The sequence below is a fragment of the Tachysurus vachellii genome, chromosome 2, assembly GCF_030014155.1.
Source record: "Tachysurus vachellii isolate PV-2020 chromosome 2, HZAU_Pvac_v1, whole genome shotgun sequence".
NCBI classification, from domain to species: Eukaryota; Metazoa; Chordata; class Actinopteri; order Siluriformes; family Bagridae; genus Tachysurus; species Tachysurus vachellii.
The window spans coordinates 2,945,571-2,958,070 of NC_083461.1; the positions used below are offsets into that span (position 1 = coordinate 2,945,571).

At 41.3% G+C, this 12,500-nt stretch overlaps 1 protein-coding gene across 4 annotated transcripts in view; it reads right to left on the minus strand.

The window, feature by feature from the left end:
- The window catches only part of LOC132861955 (C-terminal-binding protein 2), a 99,417-nt gene that overhangs the window by 17,468 nt on the left and 69,449 nt on the right, over positions 1-12,500 (minus strand). For all 4 annotated transcript variants that reach the window (XM_060893699.1, XM_060893718.1, XM_060893727.1 and 1 more), the window contains 4 exons: positions 5,779-5,933; positions 1,516-1,660; positions 994-1,200; positions 646-860 (listed from right to left, as the gene is read on the minus strand). In XM_060893699.1, the coding sequence (XP_060749682.1) occupies positions 646-860; positions 994-1,200; positions 1,516-1,660; positions 5,779-5,933 (722 nt within the window). The remainder of the gene's footprint in view (positions 1-645; positions 861-993; positions 1,201-1,515; positions 1,661-5,778; positions 5,934-12,500) is intronic.

Sequence of the window (12,500 nt, forward strand, 5' to 3'; positions counted from 1 at the left end):
CTGTGTGTATATGTGTGTGTGTATATGTGTGTATGTGTGTGTGTGTGTATGTGTGTATATATGTGTGTCTATATGTGTATATGTGTGTGTGTGTGTATGTGTGTGTGTGTGTGTGAGTGTGTGTGTATATGTGTGTATATGTGTGTGTGTGTATGTGTGTGTATATGTGTGTATGTGTGTGTGTGTATGTGTGTATATATGTGTGTGTATATGTGTATATGTGTGTGTGTATATGTGTATATGTGTGTGTGTGTGTATGTGTGTGTGTGTGTGTGAGTGTGTGTGTGAGTGTGTGTGTATATGTGTGTGTGTGTGTACATGTGTGTGTGTGTGTACATGTGTGTATATGTGTGTGTATATATGTGTGTGTATATGTGTATATGTGTGTGTGTGTGTATATGTGTGTATATGTGTGTGTGTATATGTGTGTGTGTATGTGTGTGTGAGTGTGTGTGTGTGTGTGTATGTGTGTGTGAGTGTGTATATGTGTGTGTGTGTGTGTGTGTGTGTGTATGTGTGTGTGTGTGTATGTATATATATATATGTGTGTGTATGTGTGTGTGTGTGTGAGTATATGTGTGCATATGTGTGTATGTAAGTGTGTGTGTATGTGTGTGTGTGTGTGTGTGTGTGTGTGTGTGAGACCTGTTTGATGGTGAAGTCATTGATCAGATGGTGGTTGTGTTCGTTCAGGTTACAGTGTAGAGACACACAGTCACTCTGATACAGCAGGTCCTGTAGTGTGTACACTCTCTGTACACCGAGCGCTCGCTCCAGACCATCCTGAAGGTACGGGTCATAAAATATCACACTGAAGCCAAACGCCTTCGCCCGGACCGCTACCGCCTGCCCCGAACGCCCTGCATACACACACACACACACACACACACACACACCATGGAAATTCTCCTTTAGATAGATACAACTATAGGTGTATAAAGGCAGCCAAGACAAGCTCCGTAATTTAACAAGGTGTTTGAAAATGTTCCTGACCGAAGCCGATGAGTCCGAGGGTTTCTCCGCGAATTCGCGCCGCTCCTGACGCCACCTCTCGGATCTGCTCCACGCTCTGGACCCGTGTGCCTTCGCGGAGAGCCTGGTACAGCCATGTGTTTCTCCTGTACAAGTTCAGGATGTGGCACATGGTGGAGTCCGCCGTCTCCTCCACCGCCGCTGATGGAATGTTACACACAGCAATGCCTGCAACACACACACACACATACACACACAAACACGTTTACAGGACACCGGGAACCTGCTGGGGAACCTTCAATTTCTTATCAACCCACCAAACCAGACACCATTCATACTTTTCAGGATCTTCTCAGGAACCTTTATATTCAAGCTGCAATTTCAGTAGAAGAACCTTTTTGGCTCCGTTTAAAAATTTGATCTGAAAAATCCGACTGTGTCGAATGTTTTAATAAAAGATTAGTTCAGAAACTAAAACACTTCACACATCTGATATCCTCACTGGAGGTCTAAGGCTCCAGGTGAACACTTTTGAATTCGTACCCAGCTCCCCTGCGGCTTTGATGTCGATGTTGTCGTATCCGCTGCCGATGCGGATGATGATGCGTAGAGCTTTAAACTTCTCCAGGTCTTCGCGGGTCAGAGTGATCGTGTGGTACATCATGGCACCGACTGCCTCGTTCAGCACCTGTGTGGATTAGAGATGAAATGGAGCGTTAGAGCCAACATGGCTGATGGTGCAACATAAAAACCACACCGATGTTGAGCCGACATGGCCGACAACACAACCCTGCCCTTCTATGCTAGCCAAATGCTAGCACACGAGCTCCTGAGTTTTCACAGGAATGTTCCTTCAAATACTGACAGCTCATGTAAAGTACAAATCACACTGTGCATGTTTCCACTGCAGGAACCTTCTTAGGAACTGAATATTTTTTAATATTACTTTGTCGGGGTTCTGAGAGTCTCTTCTGACACACGAGGAACATTAACAGAACCCAGGAACGTCAGAGAACGTCTCTCCAGGGCTCCATGAACTTCTTCAAGAACTTAGAAGAACTTTTCAGAAAACTATGGGAACTATTTAGGAATCCAGGCAGATTTTTGGACCAGGAACTTTTTCAGGAACCCAGACTTTCAATTTCTTCTTGGAGCCTGTTAAAGATTTCAGGACCACATTTCTGCAGAGAAGGAATTGCAATGAACTTCGCTGACTAGTCAAATGCCAACCGTACAAAATGACTGCTTTTAGCTAACGAGCGTCGCAGGAAGGTTACTATGACGACTGCCAGCAGCTAAAAAAGTAATATTATGGACTGTAAAAGAAATTACAGCACATAATGAAAAACATGCTCTCTCTCTACTTTAGTGAAACCATATACTCTAGAACAATTATGCTTGGTGTGTGTGTGTGTGTGTGTGTGTGTGTGTGTGTGTGTGTGTGTGTGTGTGTTTGAGACTATGCCCTATATAACTAAAGGAAATTGTAAATTGAATGCCAGTAGTGATCTCATACAGGGTTACACCACATGATGTGGTCGGTCCATGCTCTCACACACACACACCCTTGGATAATTACTCTTTCTCCTGTGTGTGTGTGTGTGTGAGAGAGAGAGAGAGTGTGTGTGAGAGTATGTGTGTGTGAGTGTGTGTATGTGTGAGTGTGTGTGTGTGTGTGTTTGTATGTTTCTATGTTTCTGTGTGTGTATGTGTGTGTGTGTGTGAGTGTGTGTGTGTGAGTGTGTGTGTGTGAGTGTGTGAGTGTGTGTGTGTGTGAGTGTGAGTGTATGTGTGAAAATTAAACAATTCATTTTCAGATCTTGGTGTTAGTTTAAATTGTAATTTTTAATTGTTTAAAAATTTCCAAACAAGTTTAGTTTAGTTTAGTTTTATATTGTAATGTTTAGAGACTATGACAGATTTAGTAAAGATAGACCTGAACTTATCTTAATTTACTCTCACTTGCCTAGAAAGTTCTAGAAAAACGGGCACTTGATCGTAGAAGACATCCGAAGTCAAAATCCGCAGTAAACGCCGGCTCGTTTCCCAGAATTCAAAGCAGCTGTACGACACCGAATCATCACAAAGACCTGACACCAGCATTAGCATGAAGTTCCTGAGGCTAATCCACGTAAAGATGAGGAGCACTAAGTACTAAAGTGCCGCTGCATCGCGCTCGGTTCGTAGACATTTATGAAGTGAAGCAAAAATCCCACTGCACCACTATCAGCATGGCATTGTGGGTAATGTAGGAAACGGTTAACCAAGGTGATTATACAGTAGAGCGACACGCAGAAGGACCTTTAAACTATTAATTACTTTAAACATAAATACTGAAGACGACATGTTTATGTAAAGACTGATAGCTGAGTTGTTTAGAAAGATGCGATTTTACATAAAATATAGAATTAAAAAAAAAACAATAGAGAGATTGTTTCTTTTTGTAAAAATGATCACAACTACGACTCTCCACTGAATGTTATGGGTGTGAAGATTACCATCTTTTATATGTGATCATTTAAATTACTCTCTCTCACACACACACACACACACACACACGCTCGGAGGTGAAGTGCCTATTTATGCAGATGTTCTGTTATTATACCCCGCGGCTGCTGGACGTTTTAATAACACATAACGAGCAGCGTAGCGGCCCAAACGGCAAGCAAGAGAGCGATAGCATCGGTGCACTTAGCGGTTAGCATCTCTATGACCCCCGTGTACTCTGTTTGACCCCAGTCTCTGTATAATGAGAGATAAAGCAGCGTCATTGAAGCTGCATGATAATTACACTGAGGGGAGCCGAGACTGGGCAAGACGTCTCCATTAGGAACACGCTACAGGAACAGTCTTATTAAATCAGTTTAGGAGAATATTAAACCGAGAGAAATAGGGTTTTTTTTTTAGCTCACTGCCAGTACTCAGTTATATCAGGGATCTAGTTTACACCAAGCTGAGACAAAAGATAAACGAACAGATTAAAAAAAATTAACAAGCAAAAAAAATAATTAAAAATCTATTAAAAAATTTACAAACTTGTACAATGTAATTCAATTAAAATGAAAAAGCAAATTAAATTTTTGTGTGTTGTAACAGTTACTAACTGAACGTAAGATGTTGTAAATATGACAAATATTACAACAATATTATGTTATTGTGTCAACATTATGGCACATAGTAATAAAGCAAATATAATAAATAAATAAAAATAACATCCTGTGCTTTGACACGTAATAAAACCCAGAATAGAAATGAATAGAAATCACATCCAAATTCCTGGGGGCAAAAACTTTTCATCACTTATGGCATATGATCTGATCTGGTGATCAAAAAGGGATTAAAAGTGATTACTATGGTATGATGTACAGAAACAGACCTGAATTGAAGAAATACAATTTAAACGATCCAAAATTTTATAAACTAAAAACAAAAAAAAGAAACAAATTCTTTACAATTCTTTATGATCCAACAGACACAAGCCTGGTCAACAGGCAGTATTCAGCCATTTACTACTTTAACCGGCGCTGTTTCAGTGCTGCGATGAGCGTCTTGAATTAGCTTAGCTGCTGTGCTAAAACCTTCTCTATGTTCTTAGAGGTTCTTAGATCAGTGTTGTAATGTAACAAATACTTCGTTACTGTACTTAAGTAGAAATGTCACGTATCTGTACTTTACTTCGCTATTTAAATTTATTTACATTTCCTAGATAAAATGTCTACTTTTACTCCGTTATATTTCCACTAAGCGTCTTCGTTACTCGTTACTACAAAATAAAATCAGAAGAAATGTGTGTGACTGTAATAATGGAGGTTTGGTGAATCACTGCTCCTAGATTACATTACACTCCACACGCTGTACGGAGAAGCACAGGGACGCGCAGCGTGCACGCGCAGTCAGAGCTGGAGGCGCAGCGTGCACGCGCAGTCAGAGCTGGAGGCGCAGCGTGCACGCGCAGTCAGAGCTGGAGGCGCAGCGTGCACGCGCAGTCAGAGCTGGAGGCGCAGCGTGCACGCGCAGTCAGAGCTGGAGGTGCAGCGTGCACGCGCAGTCAGAGCTGGAGGTGCAGCGTGCACGCGCAGTCAGAGCTGGAGGCGTTTATCTATAACGTTAATCGGCTGAAAGCCGCAAAGACGGCAACCAAAAGCAGTGAAATGTCACTATTCTTATTACCAGAGTTGTAGCACAAACAAAATATTAATGCAAACAATCCATTTAATACTAAATAAAAATAACATTTATTGATTTGGTCTTTGTGAATATTAGTTTATTAATGACTGCATTCATTAGACACACTGTTTGTAGAGAATGTACACATACATGAACTGATCTGATTCAAGACTGGCATCATTACATCATGCATAAAATTTTGGTGTCCACTTTTGCCATTTTAAATAATCCCATAACTTTTGGCTTACTATGTAGTCATATAATATATAATATAAAACTCTTCTAGAACCCTAGAACCGCCCCTGATCTTATGTCTACTGAAAATCACTGAAATCTTACTTTTACTTCAAATACTTAAGTACATTAAATATCAGAAAATGACTTTTGATACTTAAGTACAGTAAATATCAGATACTTTAAGACTTTTACTTGAGTAATATTCTAAAAGGTAACTTTCACTTCTACCAAAGTCTTTTTCTAGTACGATACTTGTACTTTTACTCAAGTATTGCTTTCTAATACTTTATACAACACTGTCTTAGATTAAGATGATTGACATCGGTTTATATAAACTCCCTGTGCTACCATGGGGTTTGTTTTTTTTTTACTGTGCCATCCTGTTATTCTCCTTCTTCTTACCTTCTCGTGGATCTCCTGTGTGGACTGAGCGTCACAGAAGGCCACGGTTGCCAGGTCTTTGAGGATGGGCATCTCTACAGTGCAATCGCGTCCATCCAGCAGCGCCACCAACGGGCGCGGGTGCATGGGGCCGTTCAAGATTTGAGGCCTAATACCTGCAGAGAGATAAAGAGAAAGAAGTAAAGGGAAAGTTTAAAACCTGTTCATTTATAACCTGTTTGTAAACAAATGTTTTTCGTTCTTTTATCTAAACAGTTTACTATGCTGTATCCTCATTGCCCTCACTTCCTGCCAGGGCTTTACTCAGGTGTGAGGACAATATGTTACCATGGAGTCCTCACACCTCACTGAAATCATAACCAACCAACGGCCTCCATCATGTTCACCAGCAAGTCGACCTGCAGACAGCAATAGTGCTTCAAGGCCTTCCGACACTTGAAGAATACTTGAAAAGATATTTTGATACGCAACACGTAGAACCTACTATAAATGATCACTCCATCTATATCTGTGTTGAAGATCTCATTAGAGATTTATTCCCCTCACATTGCAGTTATAATATAATATAATAAGCTCCACGCTTGTCTTCTGGAAAGGCGTTCCACTAGATGGTTGTGAGGATCTGTGTTCATTGGCTTCAAAGACGTTAGTGAGTTTAGACACTGTGGAGGTCAGCTGTGCAGTCAGTGTTCCTGTTCATCTATAAGGTGTTGGGGCTGAGTGTAGGACACTCAGGTTCTTCTACTCCAGCATTAACCTCCACAACATGTCTTCAGCTTTAGAGTTGGCTTTGTGCACAGAGGTAATGTCAGACTAGAACAGTGTTTGGACCTCTTATTTCCGATGGAAAAAACTGTAATACTGTCGAAATATAGTGAGATGTCAGAATGAGATATCAATGTGGAGAATAAGAATGAGATATCAAGGTGGAGGATCAGAACGAGATATTAGGGTGGAGGATGAGAATGAGATATCATAATGAGATATCAAGGTGGAGGATCAAAATGAGATATTAGTGTAAAGGATCAGAACGATATATCAGAATGAGATCAAGGTGGAGGATCAAAATGAGATATCAGAATGAGATATCAAGGTGGAGGGTTAGAATGAGGACAATGTTGGAGGATCACAATGAGATATCAAGGTGGCGGATCAGAACGAGATATTAGGGTGGAGGATCAGAACGAGATATCAGAATGAGATATCAAGGTGGAGGTTTAGAATGAGGACAACGTTGGAGGATCACAATGAGATATCAAGGTGGCGGATCAGAATGAGATATCAGAATGAGATCAAGGTGGAGGATCACAATGAGATATCAAGGTGGCGGATCAGAATGAGATATCAGAATGAGATATCAAGGTGGCGGATCAGAACGAGATATCAAAATGAGATATCAAGGTGGCGGATTAGAATGAGATATCAGAATGAGATATCAAGGTGGCGGATCAGAACGAGATATTAGGGTGGAGGATCAGAACGAGATATCAGAATGAGATATCAAGGTGGAGGTTTAGAATGAGGACAACGTTGGAGGATCACAATGAGATATCAAGGTGGCGGATCAGAATGAGATATCAGAATGAGATCAAGGTGGAGGATCACAATGAGATATCAGAATGAGATCAAGGTGGAGGATCACAATGAGATATCAAGGTGGGGGATCAGAATGAGATATCAGAATGAGATATCAAGGTGGCAGATCAGAATGAGATATCAGAATGAGATATCAAGGTGGCAGATCAGAATGAGATATTAGTGTGAAGGATCAGAACAATATATCAGAATGAGATCAAGGTGGAGGATCAAAATGAGATATCAAGGTGGCGGATCAGAATGAGATATCAGAATGAGATCAAGGTGGAGGATCACAATGAGATATCAGAATGAGATCAAGGTGGAGGATCACAATGAGATATCAGAATGAGATATCAAGGTGGCAGATCAGAATGAGATATCAGAATGAGATGTCAAGGTGGAGGATCAGAACGGATATCAAGGTGGAGGATCAGAATGAGATATCAGAATGAGATATCAAGGTGGAGGATCAGAATGAGATATCAGAATGAGATATAAAGGTGGCAGATCAGAATGAGATATCAGAATGAGATGTCAAGGTGGAGGATCAGAACGGATATTAGGGTGGAGGATCAGAATGAGATATCAGAATGAGATATCAAGGTGGAGGATCAGAATGAGATATCAGAATGAGATATCAAGGTGCTAGATCAGAATGAGACAAGATCCTCCATCAAGTTGGAGGATCAGGAAGGATATTAGGGTGGAGGATCAGAATGAGATATCAGAATGAGATGTCAAGGTAGAGGATCAGAATTGAATTGAATTGTTATAGAACTGAAGAATCTGATCAAATGTGTCCATCAAAATGAGGAACCCCGCATTGTTAATCATTCAATTATATTCTTGACTTTGTCTAGTGCACTTTTACCCGAGAGCATGACTAACAAAACACACACACACACACACACACACACACACTTAAATGACAATAGAATTGTGTCATTAACCAATTAACTAATTACTAACTTCTACCCTACATTTCTCTCCTTTCCTACAGTCTCCAGTTTTCACAGCTGCAGTTGCCTGGCGACTTTCTCCATGACGACAGGTCACAGAGGGCTGCAGTTACCATACCGACCATCAGTCACCCATTCAGTGTCTCTCACAGGTAAACTAGGATTTTTCTAACATCTGCAGGACAGGAGTTTAAGCTTCATTGTTTCTCTGATATTTTGGTCTTATGAGCTTCAGAGATAAAACAGCTGCTATAAAGTAAGTGAGAAAGGAACTTCGCTTCACATCAGATGGAACTGTAAACGGATAAAAAGTGTGATGTCCATCTTTAATATAAGTAAACATGCATAAGCTGGTAATAAACACACAATAACAGACAAGGGTACATGTGCTCTTACTGACAGGTTCAGAGAGAGAGGGGGGAGGGGGGGAGAGAGGGAGGGGGGAGAGAGGGAGAGAGTGAGAGGGAGAGGGAGGAGACAGAGAGGGGGAAAGAGGGGGAGGGGGGGGGAGAGGGAATGAGTGAGAGCGAGAGAGGGAGAGAGGGAGAGAGTGAGAGTGGGGGAAGAGTGGGAGAGAGAGGGGGAAGAGGGGGAGAGAGAGGGGGGAGACAGAGAGGGGGAAAGAGGGAGCGGGGGAGAGAGAGGGAGAGAGTGATAGAGAGAGAGAGAGAGAGAGAGAGAGAGAGAGAGAGAGGGTAGGGGGGAGACAGAGAGGGGGAAAGAGGGGGAGAGAGGGGGGGAGAGAGAGAGAGGGAATGAGTGAGAGCGAGAGAGGGAGAGAGGGAGAGAGGGGGGAGACAGAGAGGGGGAAGAGGGGGAGAGAGGGGGGGAGACAGAGAGGGGGAAAGAGGGAGCGGGGGAGAGAGAGGGAGAGAGTGATAGAGAGAGAGAGAGAGAGAGAGAGAGAGGGAAGGGGGGGAAACAGAGAGGGGGAAAGAGGGAGAGAGAGAGAGAGGGGGAGAGAGACAGAGGGTGAGAATGAGAGAGAGGGAGAGAGAGAGAGAGACAGACAGAAAGAGGGAGAGAGTGAGAGGGATAGAGGGAAAGATGCTTGCCTGAAAATGGTTGTCTCCACATTCCTCAGGAAAAAAGAAAAGAAAAAGTGTGTAGGGGGAAAAAGTAAGAGTTGTCTCTGTATAGATTCGTTTCTTCTTCACCTCTATTCCTCTAGCTTTCTCCACTCTCACACTCAGATAAAGGTCTCCTTCTCTTTACTCTCATCCTCAATATCTCCAGCAAGAATACAGAGAGAGAGAGAGAGAGAGAGAGAGAGAGAGAGAGAGAGAGAGAGAGAGAGAGAGAGAGAAAGACAGATGCAGCGGTGATTCAGCCGTAAGGCTTCAGCCTACATTCATCTCTTCATTCCTTTCTATTTTTATAATATTTCAGCAAATTAAAGAAAAAGCTGGACTCAGACATCGCAATCGCTCTGGATAGGAGAGAGAGAGAGAGAGAGAGAGAGAGAGAGAGAGAGAGAAAGAAGAAGAGAAATCACCGAAATTTCTTCCTGTTTGTTGTCCGTGCTGCAGTGTGCCTATTGCATATATGCAGCTCTCTTGCTCCAAGTCTCTCCAAGAGAGGGAGAGAGAGAGAGAGAGAGAGAGAGAGAGAGAGAGAGAGAGAGAGAGAGAGAGAAAATAGAAGAGTGACAAGTAGACAGAGAGCAGTAAAGAGCTAATCTCAGTTTGTGAACAGTTCATTTTCTCAAATCACTATTTTACGTCTCTCTCTCTCTCTCTCTCTTTCTCTGTCTCTCTCTCTCTTTCTCTCTCTCGATCCATAATCCCTTCATCATTTTTTCATCACATTATCCTTAGAACAAACCATGAAAAGTTCCTCAACAGTTCTCGCTATTGTTTAAGGTTCTACTTAAAGCCGTCTGCAAGTAGAACTTTAAAGTCATCTCCCACTCTCCCTCTGTCATATGCACACACACACTCACACCACACACACACTCACACACACACACTCACACCACACACACACTCACACACACACACTCACACCACACACACACTCACACACACACACACACTCACACACACACACACACTCACACACACACTCACTCTCACTCACTCACACACACACACACTCACACACACACACTCTCACACACACACTCACACTCACACACACTCACACACACACTCACACAAACACACACACTCACTCACACTCACACACACACTCACACACTCACACACACACTCACACACACACTCACACACACACACTTACACACACACATTCTATTACAGAGTTTAGAGCTAATGAAGGTACATTATTTACTCATTTATGTGGCATATTTTTGCAAGACAATTTGCTAAATGTCAATGTTACGATAATTAGAAAAATAATGAACACAGTTTATTACCATGTTTGAACTTTTACACATTAAATTAATAACATCTCAAATAAACAACATGCCGGTGAATCAAACCCCAGCAGCGGGAGACTCCGTCAATAACAGCTTCAATTTGTAAGCTCCGCCCCCTCTCTATTTTAATTAGTTGATACGTTAAAGTTTGCATTAGTTACTAGTGTAAAGAAAAAAAGACACTTTGAAATGTGGTTTTCTTCTAAGTTATTTTATAGAATTGAAAAACCTGAAATCAGAAAACAGAATGACACTGACTCACAAAAGGAGTCAAATGACACTGACTCACAAAAGGAGTCAAATGACACTGACTCACAAAAGGAGTCAAATGACACTGACTCACAAAAGGAGTCAAATGAATTTTAATCTAATCTTTTAATTTAATCTAAACCGAATCAAATTTCACTGAACTAAATTCTTAACTGAATCAAACTCAACTAAAGTAAATCCTGAGTTGACTCAATCTGAATTTAACTAACATTTGAATGAAAACAAACTGAACTAAACTGAATCAAATTGAAATGAACAAAAATTGTAAACTGAATCAATTTCCACTGAACAGAATCCTGAACTGAATCAAATTAATTCCTGATTTCGACTGAACTACAGGAAGGGCTTTGTGATAAACAAATGACAACTAATGAGTTTACATAACACAAACACACACACACACACACACACACACACACCAGATTAAAGCTTCAGAGATACTGACTTCAGATCAGCTAATTAATCTCAACAAATAAGATGATTAGCACCTCCCACTAATGCTCTACCTTCCCATCATGCCTTGCAAACCCTTCCCCTCTCTAAACCTTACTATCTTCAGATTATCCAACAACCTCGTCTCTCTCTCACACACACACTCAGTACACACAATACACACATACAGACCTGCACGGTTTTCCATCCGAGCAACTGACAGTTCCATAGTGTGAATGATGGTTGTGTGTTAAACGTGTGTATATATGTGTGCGTGCGTGTGTGTGTGTGTGTGTGTGTGTGTGTGAGTGAGAGAGAGGCTGAGCTCTGTGTATAGACTGATTTGTTAATGCGCATCTCACAGAATGAACCAATCAGCACAGGGCTTGTACGCATGCCCCTCCCCCACCCTAGTATCTGTTCTTTCATCTATAGATTCTGTCATTTATTAATGTGAAGGAAATAAAGAGAAAAAAAATAATAATTAACACACATACAAACACACAAACAAACAACAAACACACATACACACACAAACAAACAACAAACACACACACATACACACACACACACAAACAAACAACAAACACACACACATACACACACACACACAAACAAACAACATTCACACACACACAAACAAACAACAAACACACATACACACACACGCAAACAAACAACAAACACACACATACACACACACAAACAAACAACATTCACACACACACAAACAAACAACAAACACACATACACACACACGCAAACAAACAAACAACAAACACACACATACACACACACAAACAAACAACATTCACACACACACAAACAAACAACAAACACACATACACACACACGCAAACAAACAACAAACACAAACATACACACACACACAAACAACATTCACACACACACAAACAAACAACAAACACACACACACAAACAACATTCACACACACAAACAAACAACACACACATACACACACAAACAACACACACACAAACAAACAACACACACACATACACACACACACAAACAAACAACATTCACACACACACAAACAAACAACAAACACACATACACACACACGCAAACAAACAACAAA